The sequence below is a fragment of the Neoarius graeffei genome, chromosome 25, assembly GCF_027579695.1.
Source record: "Neoarius graeffei isolate fNeoGra1 chromosome 25, fNeoGra1.pri, whole genome shotgun sequence".
Lineage (NCBI taxonomy): Eukaryota > Metazoa > Chordata > Actinopteri > Siluriformes > Ariidae > Neoarius > Neoarius graeffei.
The window spans coordinates 27,325,109-27,345,627 of record NC_083593.1 but is presented as its reverse complement, the minus strand read 5'-3'; the positions used below and the strand labels follow the sequence as shown (position 1 = coordinate 27,345,627).

Here is a 20,519-nt window from a genome sequence, read left to right as displayed (position 1 = left end):
CATAGCATGCCTCTTCATTTTCCAATTCCAGGAACAGAATCGAGGTTAACTCATGCAACAACGCCATCTAACGACCAGCACCTAGAACATGGTTTTATGTATGGTTGCTAATGGCAGTCAGTGCACACAGCGAAACCCTTTATTTTCACTTCTGGGTTGAGTACCAGGATAGTCTAGACCTACATATTAAAATAACTTCCTATTTCTATAGTTATTACTCATTTTCAGAGGGGAATAGGCAATATTTAGGTGCAGAAAGTACTCTGCATTGTTCAATTTGTGGTATTGATTTTTTTTTTTTTGTGCTCGCACACAAGTGACCATGCAGCGCTGACATTGCACAGTGTGGCAGAGCGCCATTTTGGGGAAAGCCCTGTAAACAGTTTGTCCCCACCCCCCAAAAAAAAGGCCCACTTGATACTAGACTGACCCTGAGCGGCCCTAAAATGAATCTGGTACAAATGCTGCACATGGCAATAAACTCTTGAGTTATTCTTTTAAGTTCGTTTCTTAAGACACGTATTTTTAAGTATGTTACCTCGCTTGTTGACAGTTTCGGCGAACACTTCCGCCTTCTTCAAAACAGTCACCAGATGTCGAGTGGTGACGTGCCTTATCAGCTGATGTTACTCTATGGAGGCGTGAACGTCCAGCCCAATTTGACAGGTAGTCCACGCCTCCTGCTGGCCAGAGTCATTCGCGCTGAAGAGAATAGATATCAGCGTTGGATTTTGGAGGCAGTGGAGATACGTAAGCGGGCGCAGAGGACCATGAACCGGGATGAGGGAACGTACGCGCTGTTACATACCTGGAGCGCAGTCCTGGGGCAGCGACCTGACAGCAGGAGGCGTGGACTACCTGTCAAATTGGGCGGGACGTTCACGCCTCCATAGAGTAACATCAGCTGATAAGGCATGTCACCACTCGACATCTGGTGACTGTTTTGAAGAAGGCGGAAGTGTTCGCCGAAACTGTCAACAAGCGAGGTAACATACTTAAAAATACGTGTCTTAAGAAACGAACTTAAAAGAATAGTTATAATTATCAGACATAATGAATTTTCACTACATATCTTGAGAGAGTTACTGCTGATTAAGTAATTGTCTCTTTGTTTTCATGCATCTCCTGTACAACCCTGATTCCAAAAAAGTTGGGACAAAGTACAAATTGTAAATAAAAACGGAATGCAATAATTTACAAATCTCAAAAATTGATATTGTATTCACAATAGAACATAGACAACATATCAAATGTCGAAAGTGAGACATTTTGAAATTTCATGCCAAATATTTGCTCATTTGAAATTTCATGACAGCAACACATCTCAGAAAAGTTGGGACAGGGGCAATAAGAGGCTGGAAAAGTTAAAGGTACAAAAAAGGAACAGCTGGAGGACCAAACTGCAACTCATTAGGTCAATTGGCAATAGGTCATTAACATGACTGGGTATAAAAAGAGCATCTTGTGGCCCTTTTCCACTACCCTTTTTCAGCTCACTTCAGCTCGCTTCAGCCCGACATGGCTCGCGTTTCGACTACCAAAAACCAGCACGACTCAGCTCGTTTCAGCCCTGCTTAGCCCCTAAAACTCGCACCGTTTTGGAGTGGGGCTGAAGCGAGCCAAGCCGTGCCGAGTGAGGTTGGGGGCGTGAGCAGACACTCCCCTGTGCACTGATTGGTGAGGAGGAGTGTCCTCACATGCCCACACACGCCCCGCGAGCGCGCTGGGATCTGTAAACACCGCAAACCCGGAAGGAGAATAATTATGAATTACGAGAATTTCTGAAGCCTTATGCGCCTCGCCTCATCTATACGCTCTTGCCAGTATCTGTCCGCGTTGTCAGTGACAACAAGCCACAGCACCAAGACCAGCAACACTAACGACTCCATGTCCTCCATGTTTATTGTTTACTATTCGGGTCGTGAGACTACCACTTAAAAGATCACTGAATCAGTGACATACAGAGCATCGTGCACGAGTTCGCGGAGCGCAAGGCTCGTCGTATGCCCTTCAAATAATGCGCGCAGTAGGCTATTGATGTTTTATTATGAGCCATGTACAGTATGTCGCCTAATGTTTTTTTGTTTCTGAGTTACATGTTCGTTTGAAGGACTTAATGTACAAAATAACATAGTTGCACCCCGTAGTGTTGAAATTGGTAAACACAGTGCATTCAGTGAGGTTTGCACCGCCCTCCTTTTATTTCTGACTCTTCCTGTCACCGTTGCAACCTCTGAGCGCTCATTCGTATGCCCTTCAAATAATGTGCGCAGTATAGGCTATTGATGTTTTATTATGAGCCATGTACAGTATCCTAATGTTTTTTGTTTCTGAGTTACATGTTCGTTTGAAGGACTTCGTTTTTGTAGCCTAAAATGATGTCATGATAAGCTTTAATAAAGGGCCCGGTCATTTGCCCCGCCCCCGCTCTGACTTGTTCCGCCACTGTCACTGATGTCACTGTTTGCGCTGCTTAACGACATCACGTGACGTCCACCCACTTTCGCTAACTCCACCCAATGTGTCCACCCACTTCCAGCCAGCACGGTTCAGCGCGGTTGTAGTCGAAATGCAACTCCAACAGCCCCGCTCAGCTCGACTCGGCACGGCACGGCTCAGCCGCGTTTGTAGTGGAAAAGTGGCATTGGAGTGGCAGCGGCTCTCAGAAGTAAAGATGGGAAGAGGATCACCAATCCCCCTAATTCTGCGCCGACAAATAGTGGAGCAATATCAGAAAGGAGTTTGACAGTGTAAAATTGCAAAGAGTTTGAACATATCATCTACAGTCCATAATATCATCAAAAGATTCAGAGAATCTGGAAGAATCTCTGTGCGTAAGGGTCAAGGCTGGAAAACCATACTGGGTGCCCGTGATCTTCGGGCCCTTAGACGGCACTGCATCACATACAGGCATGCTTCTGTATTGGAAGTCACAAAATGGGCTCAGGAATATTTCCAGGGAACATTATCCATGAACACAATTCACCGTGCCATTCACCGTTGCCAGCTAAAACTCTATAGTTCAAAGAAGAAGCCGTATCTAAACATGATCCAGAAGCGCAGACGTCTTCTCTGGGCCAAGGCTCATTTAAAATGGACTGTGGCAAAGTGGAAAACTGTTCTGTGGTCAGATGAATCAAAATTTGAAGTTCTTTATGGAAATCAGGGACGCTGTGTCATTCGGACTAAAGAGGAGAAGGACGACCCAAGTTGTTATCAGCGCTCAGTTCAGAAGCCTGCATCTCTGATGGTATGGGGTTGCATTAGTGCGTGTGGCATGGGCAGCTTACACATCTGGAAAGACACCATCAATGCTGAAAGGTATATCCAGGTTCTAGAGCAACGTATGCTCCCATCCAGACGTCTCTTTCAGGGAAGACCTTGCATTTTCCAACAAGTCAATGCCAAACCACATACTGCATCAATTACAGCATCATGGCTGCGTAGAAGAAGGGTCCGGGTACTGAACTGGCCAGCCTGCAGTCCAGATCTTTCACCCATAGAAAACATTTGGCACATCATAAAACGGAAGATACAACAAAAAAGACCTAAGACAGTTGAGCAACTAGAATCCTACATTAGACAAGAATGGGTTAACATTCTTATCCCTAAACTTGAGCAACTTGTCTCCTCAGTCCCCAGACGTTTACAGACTGTTGTAAAGAGAAAAGGGGATGTCTCACAGTGGTAAACATGGCCTTGTCCCAACTTTGAGATGTGGTGTTGTCATGAAATTAAAAAAAAAAAAAATCAACTAATTTTTCTCTTTAAATTATATATTTTCTCAGTTTAAACATTTGATATGTCATCTATGTTCTATTCTGAATAAAATATGGAATTTTGAAACTTCCACATCGTTGCATTCTGTTTTTATTTACAATTTGTACTTTGTCCCAACTTTTTTGGAATCGGGGTTGTAGTAAGGGGTGAAAAATTGTAGACACTATGCAATGCTTGAAAAATCTCATGTCTGATTGTCCAAGACGACTAAAGTCTATGCAAGGACAAGTAAAACTTTGATGGTAATCGTCCGATCAGACGACAAAGGTTAGTACTGACAACCTAAGCAACATAGGTACACAGGCACCAAGAGAGCAGGGAACCAGTCTAAAGTAGCTCATCTCGTTTCACGGGAAATGCATTAAAAAGTTTTATTCATCAACACAATATATAAAAGCACAAAAAAATATTTTGAGGAAATCATTCAAATTTCCTTGTTTTTGGTTATAATTCATCGACATATGCATGTGTTTGAGCGTACTGGAAAAGCTCAGCTCAGACAGATCCGCGTAATTACGTAATTATACCAATTGGCTAAGGGCGACGAGGGTCAAGGACATCGTGTGCCAGCAACGCGGTTGAAGCAGGCAGGTGTCAAACTTGGAACTTTTATATCACGACTGAAGTTAATAATAAACGATATCACTGAATAAATGTTCCTTACCTCTAACCAGTATATATATTAAGATTTTTTAAAATTGTTTTTGATGGTTTCATATATTTCGTAATGATATTTTAATTTTCTAAATATTTATCAACATAGCACCACTGTGACATGGAGCCTGTGATTGGTGGACAGCCAACAAAGGGTGTCTCCCATTGGTTGTAAATCATGACATAAGAATCGTAAACACATACAGGACCTGCTAATTGGCAGTTCACATACTGAAGCCAAGCGGAGATGTCCAGCGTCTGTTGCTGTTGTCCAAAGAAAACTACAGCTAAAAAAGCTCTACTACTGGATTACTTGGACCGTCTTACTCAGAAAGAAGCGAAGGATAGATATACACGGAAATTAGAGTTTATTAGCTGTTATGATCCGTATAAAATTCCTCGACATGACTGGAGTGATGGTGCAGATTTGTGGCCTAGCATTAGCATTAGCTACATGTTGGAATATACCTTCTTTTTCCTGAAAAGTCCCGACACACAAGAACAGTTTATAAAAAAACCCCAAACAAACGAAGCAAGAAAACCTTCTTTGTATAAAGACTTTTTCCTGACATCAGCTTTTGAGAACAGAATGTTGTGAAAGCCAAAGCATTTACTCTCAAAGGGCTCTGACCTAAACTGTGGGCTAGATGGTATTCCTGTCCCTCCGTGTCTCATCAACCCCACGAACATCTAGTTACACAGCTACCTGCACGCTGTCATTTACACAGTGATGCTTTTTATGGTAAAACAATACCTGAAGTGTTATTATTCGTAAAATAACAAAATATCTTGCTCTAGACTTTCAAACAATATTGTAAGATTTTATTTGAATTTCATCTCATAGTGGATGGTACAATAATTACAAACACTAACAGAATCAGCACATTTCAGTTGTAGCTATAGTCATATAGTAACTATAATCTCATCATCTCTAGCCGCTTTATCCTGTTCTACAGGGTCGCAGGCAAGCTGGAGCCTATCCCCGCTCACTACGGGTGAAAGGCGGGGTACACCCTGGACAAGTCGCCAGGTCATCACAGGGCTGACACAAAGACACAGACAACCATTCACACTCACATTCACACCTACGGTCAATTTAGAGTCACCAGTTAACCTAACCTGCATGTCTTTGGACTGTGAGGGAAACCGGAGCACCCGGAGGAAACCCACACGGACACGGGGAGAACATGCAAACTCCGCACAGAAAGGCCCTCGCCGGCCACGGGGCTCGAATCCAGACCTTCTTGCTGTGAGGCGACAGCGCTAACCACTACACCACCGTGCCGCCCGTAACTATAATCATTCTTCTAATAATAATTTCAAGCAACAGTTAATGTTCAGTTCCCTTTTCATTAATTCTCAATTCAAAGGCATAGCTGAGTCACACAGGTTGATCAGCGCGTAACGGACAGTAACATCTCATCTCATCTCATTATCTCTAGCCGCTTTATCCTTCTACAGGGTCGCAGGCAAGCTGGAGCCTATCCCAGCTGACTACGGGCGAAAGGCGGGGTACACCCTGGACAAGTCGCCAGGTCATCACAGGGCTGACACATAGACACAAACAACCATTCACACTCACATTCACACCTACGGTCAATTTAGAGTCACCAGTTAACCTAACCTGCATGTCTTTGGACTGTGGGGGAAACCGGAGCACCCGGAGGAAACCCACGCGGACACGGGGAGAACATGCAAACTCCACACAGAAAGGCCCTCGCCGGCCCCGGGGCTCGAACCCAGGACCTTCTTGCTGTGAGGCGACAGCGCTAACCACTACACCACCGTGCCGCCCGGACAGTAACAATTTTATCCAAAATAGTTTTTCCTGCCTTAGTCGATTTATTTCCATTTCACATGTGTGCAGCTGTTATAAAAGTTCAGTGTGTTTGTGTAGAACTCTCTTGAACTGTAGGTTCATTTCTACACTCCGGTTCCACAGTGACATTTTGCACAGAACTGTGTTCCTTTGATAACAGAAACAAAGCTCCAGCATTATTATTATACTCATTCAAAACTCTCCACAGCTTAATAGACCCTAAATTATTCATTCCTCTGCTACTAGAACTTCTTTCTTTCTTAATATGTCTGCATATATTGGTGCTATGGTTTTGTGGACTTATGATAATTATGCTGCTTCACCCATTTAAAAAATAAATAAATAAATAAATAAATAAAATTAACTGCATTCTGTCCTCTCCAAAATAAAAAAAAAATAAAAAAAAAGGTCTGGGCATGTGGAATTGTTTTTCGGGCAAGTACTATGTTTTGGGTGCTGCTTGCCCAATGGGCAAGTAAGGCTGGGAGATTTTTTTCGAGGACTGCTATAGCTAAAATGTAGATGTTGTGAGAACTCTCTAAATTTTGAGCTCACTCTAGCTTTAATTAGAGGAACATTATAGGAACAGTATGTGATAGCGAAGCAGCAAGCTAAATGTTTTTCAGGAGATCATATGACAGAGATGATGATGTTTCCTCGTATAATATAACCCACTTTATTTCTGATTCCATGACTCACAAATTTTGAAACTTACTTGGATTTGTTATACTCAAACTCAATGTGTAGGCAGTCCTCAATCCCAACTTCCATCTTAATAGAGGAGTTCAGCTCTGGATATGTGCTGAGTGTGTGCACAACAATGTCCATCTCTTTGCTGATGTCATTTAGCCTTCTGCTGACAGTTGCTCGCAGAAAATAGCTTTGACATGGAGGGGAAAAAATAAAAAGCAGCTGAAATACATGATAGATTAAAGAGATTGATAAAAACAGTGTCATTGAATGGGATTCCCAGCAGATTGATTTTCAAACTTATTTTATGTAAAATTAGTGGTAGATTTCAAAAAGTCACTACCTGGCTTTACATCAAGACATTTTGGAGTCTCTCTCCCTACAGGTCTGCAGGGGGAGCTGTCTGGGCTGGCCATGATGGCAAATTGGCAGCTGATTGGAGCGAGCTTAAAACTAGTTTCTCCATCATAGCTTGATGACCTGCTAAGCTGGCCCTGCTGCTATTGGGGCTGGCTGCGGCTCTTTTCACCTCTCTCCCTTTACCCCTTTTTCGCATTGCATTACACTATGCTGATTTTCACCACACTTTTGTTTTGCCTTACATATACTGACTTCTACGAGTATTTACTTTAATAAATTATCATGGATTTAAAACGCAACATTGGCATGGTTTCCCCGGTTTATGTTGTTTCCACTAAGAGCCAAGTGGTTATGACATAGGGGCTCGTCCAGGATGTTTGAGCCAGAATTTTCATGAGTACGCTACTTTAATTCCCACTGCTGGCTATGGTAGAGTGTAGTGTGGTGCCTAGAGCTACATCCAGCGGTCTCAAAAGTAGCCGGTCACCGGCGGCAAATCGCCGGCTATGGCTTGTTATGCCGCCGGCTATTGTCAGTCGAGTCACAAAATTTAATATTAAATATTTCTGACAGCAAAAAAAGTTGTGAACGTAAATTACATCCACTCTGTCATGCATGTCCGTTTCCGCGTCAACTGTGTTTACATCCTCGACACGAGTGCAGCCATTACTGCCGCCTGTGTTGCCAGATTGCGTGTTTTCCCGCCCAATTTGGGCGGTTTTAAGTGCATTTTGGCGGGTTTTGAACATATTTTGGGCTGTAAAACGTCAGCAGTATCTGGCAACATATTTTTTTACTTAATACAAGAAATTAATGGATGCCAACGTTTTTGCCAAAATGGTATTTTATTTTCCATTGTTTAGGCAGCTTCAGCATCATACTGTGAGATTCTGTTCAAATTGTTTTTTTCTTCTATGAAGCCTGAGCCATTTATTTTATTAGTTTATAATTATTGTTTAATTTAGTCTTCAGGAGAGACTGCCTGCACACAGCACTAGTATTAATAGTTTTTTTTCTTACATGAAAGCGGAGGCATTTATATTATATTTTAAGGTAACTTCATGTTGTGCTGTGAGGTTCTATGCACTTTAACTTTTGAACCAACAGGAGCATTTGGATAAGTAAAGCCTATTTTTCTGCATTTTTGTAGTCCTGGTAATCTTTTATATTGGTAAAGTTGTTTATAGGACCATTTCTCAGTGTCTTTGTTTTGTTAATCAATAGTTTTTCAGTAATAACTTAATATTTAACATATCACTCAATTTTAAACAACCCCCGCGCCTCCCCCATAGTCTCCAAAATTTCTGTGGGAAACACTGGCGTGCGTAACAACGCTAATCAAGCTTAAGCTAGACGACCCGCCTCAAATACCCGTCCCGGGTAAATGTTATCCCAATTTTAGATGGCCTGTTCCAAACCATCTCGCCCCATGAAAAATTCGTACTTGCATCTCTCTCATTCATATATATATATATATATATATATATATATATATATATATATATATATATATATCCCTGCACGCTTTGCGTGCATTATGTCTGCCGCTGGCAGACATTTTACCATTTTGCACCCTGCTGTAAATTATTTGTACCCTGCTATTCTCCCAAACTTTGAAGCCCCTGTACATCACCGGCGCAATTTTATGAATGAAGCGTATATTAGGCCTACTGGTTTTCACCGAGTGTTTGTTTTGGGGGACAGTCACATTGTTTCGTGTTAAGGCTTTAGTTTGGGGTAAATTGGGGAGTATTTGCACACAGATTTGAGCATTATTAGTCCAACCTTTTTTTTTTGCGAAGTGTGTTTGCAGCTTGGCAGGATAAATTGTCTGAGCTTACGTTTATCCCCATTTTAGAGCGCTTTTGCATTAGGCTGGAATGTCACTGGAGCCTGGACGGAGGGCACCACTGTGGAACCACTGGATTGACTTTGTTGGAGCAGTACGACTCCAACGGTATCGGTGAGTGAATGATCCTCAGTTCTTGGGCTCAGTGTGAAGGCAGGTTAGTATAGGCGTGGGGGTAAATGTTTAGGGGGAAGCTCTGTGGTTTAAGCTGTCCTGTTGCTTGTGCTGCATCCACTTTGCACACTTGTTTATAGTTGGTTGGTAAAGTTATTCTGGAAGTCCGATCTGGAAGTTTGTTTTGTTTATTCGATTGGTGTATACTTTTGATCATTGATTGGTGATTGTAAGATTACGCGATGAGTACATTAGAAGATTTTTTTTGTCTGTTCCATCTGAAAGTTTGTTGGTAGCTTTAACGAAGGACCAATTGGTTAAGGTGGCTGACCATTACTTAATTGAATTGACATTGCCAAAATCTGCAAAGAAAGAACAGCTTGTAGATTTTATTCGGGAGTGTCTACAGCGCTCGAAACTAACGGTGTCCCGACGTCCCGGGGACCATAAAAAATGTCATCGGGACACAAAATTATCATATCTGGGACAATCCCGGGACAATGGAAAAAAATAGATCTAGAAAAAAAGTTCTACATTAATATTATTTACAAAGCCGTAACACATTCACCTAATTTGTCAATTTTAATTTTAAAACGTTAACAGCGAAAAATACATAGTAGCTACACTTTCGATGCACCTGCATCCGTAGGCTACAGAGCAGCGCATTCTGTTCTAGAATCTTCGGCCGGAATCCGCATTATATGGACTTGGAATGGAATTGCTGCCGCACACGCTGCGCCGACTCTTGCCAGAACAAAAATGCTTAAGTGGTTGAAGCGGACCGACCGCGGGGAAGAAACTGAAAGCCCAGACATAACGTCTCCGGGACCTTCAGGATCCAAAGTGTCCTCGCCTGGTCTGCAGGCAACGCTAGCAACTGAATGAACTTAATGAACACTATTAGACACGTTATAAAATACAACAGCAATGATGTGGATCATAGACGTCGCCAGACCCATTTTAGGGTAGCTCCAGCCACCCTATCTTATGGCAAAGCCACCCTATATTTTTTGCCCTTTTTTAAATTATTTATATTTTTATTTTTTTCCCAAAAAAAAAACAAAGGCAGTAAAGCACTGAACATGAGCCATCAAGAACGCAAATTAATCCGAACAACAGTTTCTGCTTGCTTATTTATTGTTTAATGTAATATTATTAATATCGTTATGATTCCTCCTCATTGGCTCTGTGTCAAGCGTCACGTCGAGTGGTAGGCTAGTAGGACTTAAACTACGCAGGCATTCTGCAGCAGGCGCGGTGCGGGCTTCCATTGAGTTGGGTTTGCAGAGAGTCAGAATTCTATGCTTTCATTTGCAGACACACACGGTGAGATTGTAATTTGATGTCAGTGGTTCGCATTTGCTTAACTTTACCTAGGCTATATTGAGCAATGGGTAGTGAGGAAAGACGATATTGTAGCTTTTCTATTTCAACTGTAAATCTGGCACGTTAGCATGGTGAACAAACTTACTAAGCTGTGTGGGTTGTAGCCTACTAGCATTAGTTTTGGCATGGGAAAAGATTATCTGTCTGTCTATCCTTTGGCTAGATGGATATACGAAGATTTTTTAAGAAAGGGAGTCTGGTGAAGTTGCTTCAGCAAGCAATTAAATGATGAAAGCAATTTTAAAATAGAATAGAAATGGTGGGAAGTGTGTCCCCAAGGTGTGATGCTCTTGAAATAATGAATTGATTGACAGCCTTAGTAGGTGCTCTGAAAAATGTTCGGCGCGTGCTGCGCGCGCACAATACCTTTTCTCCTCTGGGTGCTAAGCTACCCCTGTCTCTCAAACCTAGTGACGTCCCTGATGTGGATGATATTGACGGAAAATACCGTTCAACAGAATAAGTGAGTTTTCTTGGTGTCTTTCTAGTTCAGAAAGTTTAGTCAGTCAGCAGCACAACTAGGCTCGGACCTGGCACTATGTTGATGTTGCTAACATTTGCATCCACGTTTCGGCAGCGAAAGTTCATAAAATGGATAATGGTAATGGATAACGGAAAGTTCATAAAAATGGATAACGGTCTCATCTCATCTCTCATTATCTGTAGCCGCTTTATCCTGTTCTACAGGGTCGCAGGCAAGCTGGAGCCTATCCCAGCTGACTACGGGCGAAAGGCGGGGTACACCCTGGACAAGTCGCCAGGTCATCACAGGGCTATGGATAACGGTAATGGTGAAAATTATAAGTTGGCCTTATAAGTGCCAACAGATATTCAAGGTATAAGTAGATGAAATGAACATAAAAGGGGTCTTATTTTCAACTAAAGTGTACTGCAGATGTAGGGAGTTGAAACATTTTCTGAATGAGCTAGTTGGCCCCTTTAAATAAACGGGTATCTATTCATACAGTGAGATCGCCAAAGTTTAATAAACTGAAAATGCAATAACTGTAATTTTGAAGTAGATGATGTATAGGACATGTGTCGCTTGTGTCTTGTGACTTATTGTAAAAATGATATAAAGGGTTCAAAATCGCATAGTTACAAATATAATAGTAACTTCATATGATAATATTAACCACTGGTTATTTCAGAGAGGAAAAAAATGGGGACACTATTGCTTCCATTCGGGACAATACAACACAGAATTCGGGACCACTGGGGGACACAAAGAAAAAAAGTTAATTTCGAGCCCTGAGTGTCTAAAAGACAAGCAGGTGCTGCCTGGTGGTACTCCGTAAGAACCCAGTGATCTGGGTGTACCATTTTCAGAAAATCCTCCCATTTCAAATATGCAACCTGTTAAATCCAACGAAATGACATTTGAACAGCAAAGAGAATTAATGAAAAAGCAATTGGAACAAAAGAAACTAGAATTGGAGCAAAAGAAATTGGAGGCTCAAGAGAGAGAAAAGAATTGCTTGTTAGAGCTAGAAAGGCTCAAGAAATCAGAACAAGACTGTGAGGTCGAGAGAACCAGGCTGAGACTGGCAGCTAAAGGTAAAATTGGAAATTCCTTTCAACAGTCTGGCCTAGCTGGTATGATCAAGTCCCCCCCCAAGTTCAACGAGCTTGATCCTGATGTGTTTTTCTCTTTATTTGAAAATGTCGCTGCAGATCAGAACTGGGGTGATGAGAAAACCCTGCTGTTACAAACTTAGAGATGAAAGTGGAGCAAAGAAAAAAAAAACCCCTGAAATATTGGGGGGGACGTCCCCCGAAAATATTTTAATAACAACACGCAAAACCCTGCATTCTAGTGCATTTTAGTACTTATTTTCACTAAAACAAGTTATAACTTTTAAGCCTTTTTCTTTCATGTACATTAATGATTAACATGTCAAAAATATCAAATTTAATTCCCCTAGTTAATGAGTAATTTTCAGGAGTGCATTTAGAAAACGCGGTGATTTTCCTGGCTACACAGTTCATTACTTTGAAAAAAAAAAAATCAGACAGTTGAAGGTAAAGTCAGCAAAATCCCAAAACAGTACTGTTAAAAAGTAAAGGTCTGTTAGAGTTTCTAAAGCTTTCAGGTTTCAATGTTGGGGACATTGAGCCTCGTTTATCAATCTTTTAGTAGAGTTGTGCATTTGCATAAGCTAAAGTGAACTAAAAATTTCCAATTCATATTTATGCGAGTTGAAGCCAATTGTTTATATTAGTTCGTATTGTCTGTAAATTTAAACACACCAATGAATACCAAATTTCTCATATAAATCAGGGGCGTAGGGTGTGTGTGTGTGTGTGTGTGTCACACACTGACTGGCAGCCTGAGTACATTATGTAACAAAAAAATAATTACCATTGCTAGTTTTAGGCAGCTTAGAAACCGGATTGCTGTTTCTTCCACGTTTTCTTGATGTTGTGTTCTAGAAATGGCACTAAAACTTAGCTTCGAAACCATAAAACGCTTTTATATATAAAATAAATTGCTTACCTCTCTTCACGTCGAAAGGAGGAAAGTTGTGTTTGTTTTGACATGGCGAATTATTAACACGAGAAAATACTCGTAATTCGCAACTAAAAAGACTGCAGCTACACTGGCAGCTTGAACATGCTTTCTAGTGCGATTGTGTTGCGCTTGCGCAGAATGGTGTCAGTCCTGCGCACCTTAGCACGTGCACCTGAAGGCGCGCCCACGAGCTCCGGCACACGTGCCGTTAACAAAGAACACCTGTCTTTAAATCAATGAACTATGTTCGGGCTATTTAAGGACTGCGCCCATGCAAGGACGATGCGAAGTATTACGCCGCGTCTAGGAACGCGAAAAATCTGAAAAATAAATTTCTCCATTCGGAAAACTGGAGATTTTCAAGAGTTTTGTCAAATATCCGGATTTCCGGGACATTAGCGGAAAAAATCCAGAGGAAAATCCGGAACACTTTCATGACTACAAACTGTTTTAGTTGGCCGTGTGCAAGAGGCATTTGTTGCTTTGCCTTCTGCTGAGCGAAACATGCCATGTGATAAGCTTAACAAAACAACTGTGTCTGACATCGTGGGTTATGCTTCGTTTGCCACAGAGGGTTTTGTCTTGATGGTTGGAAACTCTTGTAGAGTTCCGGTAAAAATCTTGTGTGATACCGGAGCATCAGAGTGTTTCATCTGCCGATCTGTCCTGCCTTTCTCCTCTGATTCAGATACGGGGAGTTTTGCCTTAATTCAGGGAATTGGGCTTCAGTCATTTCCAGTGCCATTGCACAGAATCCGAATATTTTCTGGTTTTGTGAATGGTGAAGTAACCATTGTGGTGTGCCCATCTCTGCCAATAGATGGTATTGATTTGATCATTGATGATAATTTTGGTTGTAATTGTGTTTTTTCTGATCAGTCAGCATCTCTGCTTATGGTTAAGACTGAGGCCATACCATCAGCTGAGCCAGACAGGTGTCTCCAAGATTTCCCAGAGGTGTTCAATGCCTGCACGGTGACACGTGCAATGGCCCGTGCGCAGGCTGCTAAATCGTCTGAAGTATCTAGGAACACTTTAGCACAGTTATTCATTCCCGAATTACCAGCACTATTGTCTCGTAGTGAGATCATTGACACACAGCAAAATTATCCAAGTTTGCAGAAATATTTTGCGCTAGCTTCCGATGACACTAATTTGGATCATAGTTACTTTGTGCAGAATGGTTTGTTGCTTCGAAGGTGGTCACTGTGTGCTGATACTAATGAGGCAGATCAGATCATGCAGGTGGTGATTCCTGAAAACTACCGTGATGTAACATTAAAAATAGCACACGGAAACCTCTGGTCACTTTGGGGTGAAGAAAACCTACAATCCATTGTTGCAACACTTTTACTGGCCACGGATAAAGAGGGACGTAGCAAGGTTTGTTCAATCTTGTCACGTTTGTCAGATTGCTGGTAAACCTAATAATGCTATTAAACCTGCACCCCTACAACCCATCCTGTCCGTTGGGACTCCTTTTGAACACCTCATCATTGACTGTGTAGGTCCTTTGCCCCCATCAAAATGTATTTATCTGTTTACCGTCATGTGTCAGGCTACCCGTTATCCCACTGCATACGTACTGAGGACTATTACCACGAAATCTGTTAAGTCCTTATCTCAGTTTATATGAATTTTCGGCATTCCAAAAGTCATTCAAAGTGATCTTGGTCCGAACTTCAATTCAAAAGTTTTTGCTGCAGCACTGAAATAGTTGTGCATTCAACACAACCTGAGTAGTGCGTACCACGCACAGAGCCAGGGGGCTCTTGAACGTTTTCACGCTACCCTAAAGTCTCTGCTTTGTTTGTGTTGCGATTAGGAGGCTGTGTGTGAGAATGGTCACTTTGCTGGTGGTTGTTTGTGGACATGAGTGAATGTCTGAATGAATGTGTGAGTAAATGGGTCTTATTCAGAATAACTGTGGTTCCAGAATAGTTGTGTTTGATTCACTTTTGTTATTTGGGTGAAGTTGTTTTGTTTCTTTATTATGGATTTTGGGGATTTTTGTCCAATACTTTCAGAGTCCCACAGATATGGGTCTCCGTTTTGTGGGGGGAGTGATGTCACGCCCAACTATGTCATGCTGGGCCTGCTTCACTCTACCTGGCTTTACATTAAGACATTTTGGAGTCTCTCTCCCTACCGGTCTGCAGGGGGAGCTGTCTGGGCTGGCCATGATGGCTAATTGGCAGCTGATTGGAGGGAGCTTAAAACTAGTTTCTCCATCATAGCTCGATGACCTGCTGCACTGGCCCTGCCACTACTGGGGCTGGCTGCGGCTCTTTTCTCCTCTACCCCTTTTACGCATTACATTACACTATGCTGATTTTCACCACACTTGTTTTGCCTTACATATACTGACTGAGTATTTACTTTAATAAATTATCATGGATTTAAAAACACAACATTGGTGTGGCCGCCCCTGTTTATGTTGTTTCCACCAAGAGGCAAGTGGTTATGACAGCAAGAAATGGATTCACGCCATCGGAAGACCTCAAAACAACCTGCCTGCCGTGCTCTACTTATTTTCCGAACATTTTGAATCATCCTGTTTCAATGATTCGATGGAATTAAAAGCAAGATTAATGAGGACTTCTGGAATTAAAAGAACACTAAAAGACGATGCCGTGCCAACAATATTTGCCCATCATTCAACTCCAAAAGTCCGCTGAAGCAGTGTTGAATGTCAAAAGAGACAACACCACTGAGAGGTTAGTTTCGACTTTGTTCTACCATGATCCTTTGTAATATATTATCAGTGTCTTACCTGGTGAATTATAATCGGTATTCCGATGTGTTGTAGGTTCTTCAGTGCATGTTGGAAGAAAAATACAGGTGACAAAGAAAACACTGGCGTTGAAGTACAATCACTGACAGACCAAAAGACCGAGCATTCAATTGAGCTTCAGGCATGTTCTACTATATTCTAGATAAAAGAATTACTCGGAACATTTTGCATCAGAGCTTAATCTAGGAATTTGAAAATAGGGGACAGATCCCTCACTAGTTGTAGAAACAGGGGACAGAAAATATTAACATGGGTAAAAATATCCCTCATTTGTTCCAGTTAGTGGGGACAGAAAAATAAGTAATACATTGGTAGATATTTTCAAGAGTACATCTATAAACAGAACAGTTTTATTAATCTTTACTTTTAGAATATCATTAACATAATACTAAATTGAACTTTCAACAAGAAAAATTAAACAAATTACTCAAAAAAAACCCAACTAGCAATCATGTAGAATGTGTAAGATTACCAGGACTACAAAAGTGCAGAAAAATAGGCTTTACTTATCCAAATGCACCTGTTGGTTCAAAAGTTAAAATGCATAGAACCTCACAGCACAACATGAAGTTACCTTAAAATATAATATAAATGCCTCAGATTTCATGTAAGAAAAAAAATTAATACTAGTACTGTGTGCAGGCAGTCTCTCCTGAAGACTAAATTAAAACATAATTATAAACTAATAAAATAAATGTCTCAGGCTTCATCGAAGAAAAAAAAAACCAATTTGAACAGAATCTCGCAGTATGATGCTGAAGCTGCCTAAACAATGGAAAATAAAATACCATTTTGGCAAAAATTTTGGCATCCATTAATTTCTTGTATTAAGTAAAAAAAAAAAAAAAAAAAAAAAGTGCACACAGTGCTTCACTGTAAACATAACACACTTTCAGTAACAGAATTTAAGCCTACATAAACACTGACTCGCACATCATGCAATGTTGCCAGATACTGCTGACGTTTTCCAGCCTAAATATGTTCAAAAGCCGCCAAAATCCACTTAAAACCGCCCAATCTGGCAACACTGCGCACATGCTGCTTCTCTTGAACGTATACACGGAAGTAAGGAGGAAGGTAGTTTGTCGACGTCACTGCTAGACGACACCAACGATTGGTCAAATTTGCGGGAAAGTTGCGGTGATTGGATAGAATTGCAACACCGCCCTGAATTTGTGGGGATTGGTTGAATTTGCGTTGATGTTGCAAATCGCGAAATCCTGGAGGGTCTGACTGTTATGTTTGGATGAGACAGAACGATATGCCATGTGCTTTTGGGTATTTTTAAAACACTTCACACGATTGGTTGAGATACACTGTCTTCCAGTTCAGTGACCAATGATATAATAGTTCACAAAACTGTTTTACCCGCTAAATAAACCATTCGGAATACTTCGGTCCTTTCCGATATTTTTCGATTGGTGTGTAAACAACGCTATATTTACCGCAGTGCTTGCTAGCGGGTGCTGACAAATTGATACGCACAAGATTCAGTAAAACACGACTACACGCTCTCTACTTATAAATGCGCGACAAAATGAATAGATACGCGATATCACTCTCGCGCCCAAAAAGTGGATGTGCGACAGACAGATAAAAAACGCGTATTATCGCGTATTACGCGCCCTAGATTAGGCTCTGTTGCATGACATTCGCTGGTTTGAACTGAAACGGTAGAGCCATAGTAAAATAAACTTAGTACAGATTTTGTACTAAAAAAAACAGACTACTGAAGCTGTTGCAAGTGATCACTATCTGACGTCATCGCATACATCACTACCACAGGAAGCCCATCCGGTATTCTAAATTTTTTTTTCTTCTCGAAAACTATTTGGTCTCCAAAATTGAACGTTTGATTTTTGAAATCTACAACTAATTTAACATAAAATAAGTTTGAAAATCAATCTGCTGGAAGATCCCTTTAAACTATATGTAAATGAAATATTTCAACATGACTAATCCTTTATGAGTCTGGTGTTTATATATTATGGACACATTCTGTAAATGTATATTTCACATGCATACCGGAGTTTGACATTCTGGCCCGTGTAAGACTCGTATGGTTTCTCCACATGCGTGAACTCAAAGTCAAAAGTCTGAGACTGGCTCATTTCACCTGGCCGAGCCAGGTCCTTCACCAGGGAGACAAACTCATGATGGTTCCCTCTATCATAGTACAACTCTGAAAACACAAAATAGAGACAAAGAGAAAATGTGTCACCACTAGTAATTAGTGAATTATGCACGTGTTGTATTTCAAAGGAGGTTCTAAGAAAGAAAATTCTCCCAAGCAAATACTGATTAGTGCATGTGTTAGGAGCTGTGTTCACACAAAAATACTGGGCTAAACCTACTTCCTAACTGGCCCATTTTGGAGAAACTCTTAAGAATTGGTTGTACTCTTAAAATTAAACCTGCTACATTTTTTAAGTGCAATTAAAACTGAAAGCAGGTCGTAAGCCTGTGAAAGCTTAGAAGTACTCCAGAAGATTAAAAATCATGAACAACCCTAAATGCAATTTAATAAAGTGTGTATAGGCTATGTGCTTAAAATAATTTAATGACAATGAGCTTTAAAAACATATCGTGCCAACTACAGCAATAGGTCAGTGGCGTCATAAAGGCAGTCACCTCTATTAAGTAATGCAGAGCTGCCAGAGCTCAAACTTGACAACTCTACATTACTCTCTCCAACATGAAAATAATGCTGCCAATATAAAAGTGCAAATATGAAATCTGTATGGATTGTACTTAATTACATTTATTGGGATTTGGTTTAGGAATACCACACAGAGCCTTATTGCATCAGCCAATAAATGTAAATATTCCTTTAAACATGCCATTTTCCGTAGCAATCAGGTCAACCCTGCCCTTAGGCTTACTTTAGGAATTCCTCAGTAAAAGGTCTTCTTTTAAAACTTTTTCTGCCACTTTAGTAGCCCGTAATGGTAAGTTAAGATTCTTTTGGTACAAGACCCCTAAATATTTCCAAAGACACACAAGCTCACTGGCCACTTCATTAGTACACCTAACTTACACTTTTTAAGTATAGAATTACTGACTCCATCCATCAGTGGAAACAATCCTAAGATCAATGCTGAACAGATATTATTAGGGTACAGTGCTGTGGTGTTATATTTGTATTAGATTATGCAATTTTGTTAGGATTTTTAAAACATTGTACACTTGCATCCAATTTATTCAACACACCTACCCTGTTGGGGTATAGGTCAAGACTGCACTCTTCTTTCTCCATATGCAGTGTATCAATTTCAGATTGAAGGATGCTGTTGGCTGGATATGTATGGCTAATTTGTTATTCTCAACTGAGTCTTACTGGGGTGCTAGAAAAATCTGAGGAACACTGCTTTGTCTGACATGTTCATATTAGCATGGTCACTGCTGAGATGGGAAAGGAACTAGAGGCTGACATTTTTTGGGGGGGAATCCTATGAGATTGAATTTCACTTTTCTTCATGTCACTGGGACTGAACAGGAAAAAATGTTAACAGGAGTGGACAGTACAAGAATCATAACAATAGGTCAGTTTTTATATATGTACATACAGTGGTGCTTGAAAGTTTGTGAACCCTTTAGAATTTTCTATATTTTTGCATAAATATGACCTAAAACATCAGATTTTCACACAAGTCCCAAAAGTAGATAAAGAGAACCCAGTTAAACAAATGAAACAAAAATATTATACTTGGTCATTTATTTATCGAGGAAAATGATCCAATATTACATATCCATGAGTGGCAAAAGTATGTGAACCTCTAGGATTAGCAGTTAATTTGAAGGTGAAATTAGAGTCAGGTGTTTTCAATCATTGGGATGACAATCAGATGTGAGTGGGCACCCTGTTTTATTTAAAGAACAGGGATCTATCAAAGTCTGATCTTCACAACATATGTTTGTGGAAGTGTATCATGGCACGAACAAAGAAGATTTCTGAGGACCTCAGAAAAAGTGTTGTTGATGCTCATCAGGCTGGAAAAGGTTACATAACCATCTCTAAAGAGTTTGGACTCCACCAATCCACAGTCATGCTGTGTTCACACTTATACCGGTACGAAAGTGGTATAACTGTATCGATACAAAGTATACCGGTACAGTTTAGTGCATCTGTCCACACTAGCGAGAAATGCTTGCGGTTTTCTTTCACGGTAGTTGAAATGCGCGTGCGCGAAATGTTTCCGTGGTTACCAAGTAACTTCCTTCCGAGAATATATGGCGGATGAAACAACATGTGTGTGCTTTTTGTTGTCAATGTACAGTCTATTTCTGGTGGTCATTTATTCAGTCGAATTGTATAAAAAAACATGCGAGGCAGTTGAGAAAGAAACAAACGAATCTCCGTTCTTCACTATTTTATTCAGCGAAGACATCGATTGAGGTGTGTGACTTTGCGCATGCGCATTATATTTGTATCGATACAGAGCCGCTTCATCTGTCCACACTACGCGAAGCGCTACAGTACCGATACTGTACCGGTACGAAACCCATACATTTGTGGGTTTCATATACCCTGTCCACACTAGGGATTTTGTACCGATACGAA

At 40.8% G+C, this 20,519-nt stretch overlaps 1 protein-coding gene across 1 annotated transcript in view; it reads right to left on the bottom strand.

Moving 5' to 3' along the window:
• Positions 1 to 20,519, bottom strand: part of vps26bl (vacuolar protein sorting 26 homolog B, like) — a 63,577-nt gene that overhangs the window by 31,184 nt on the left and 11,874 nt on the right. The window contains exons 2-3 of the mRNA XM_060909171.1: positions 17,984 to 18,140; positions 6,969 to 7,133 (exon numbers count right to left, since the gene is read on the bottom strand). Coding sequence (XP_060765154.1) covers positions 6,969 to 7,133; positions 17,984 to 18,140 — 322 coding nt within the window. The remainder of the gene's footprint in view (positions 1 to 6,968; positions 7,134 to 17,983; positions 18,141 to 20,519) is intronic.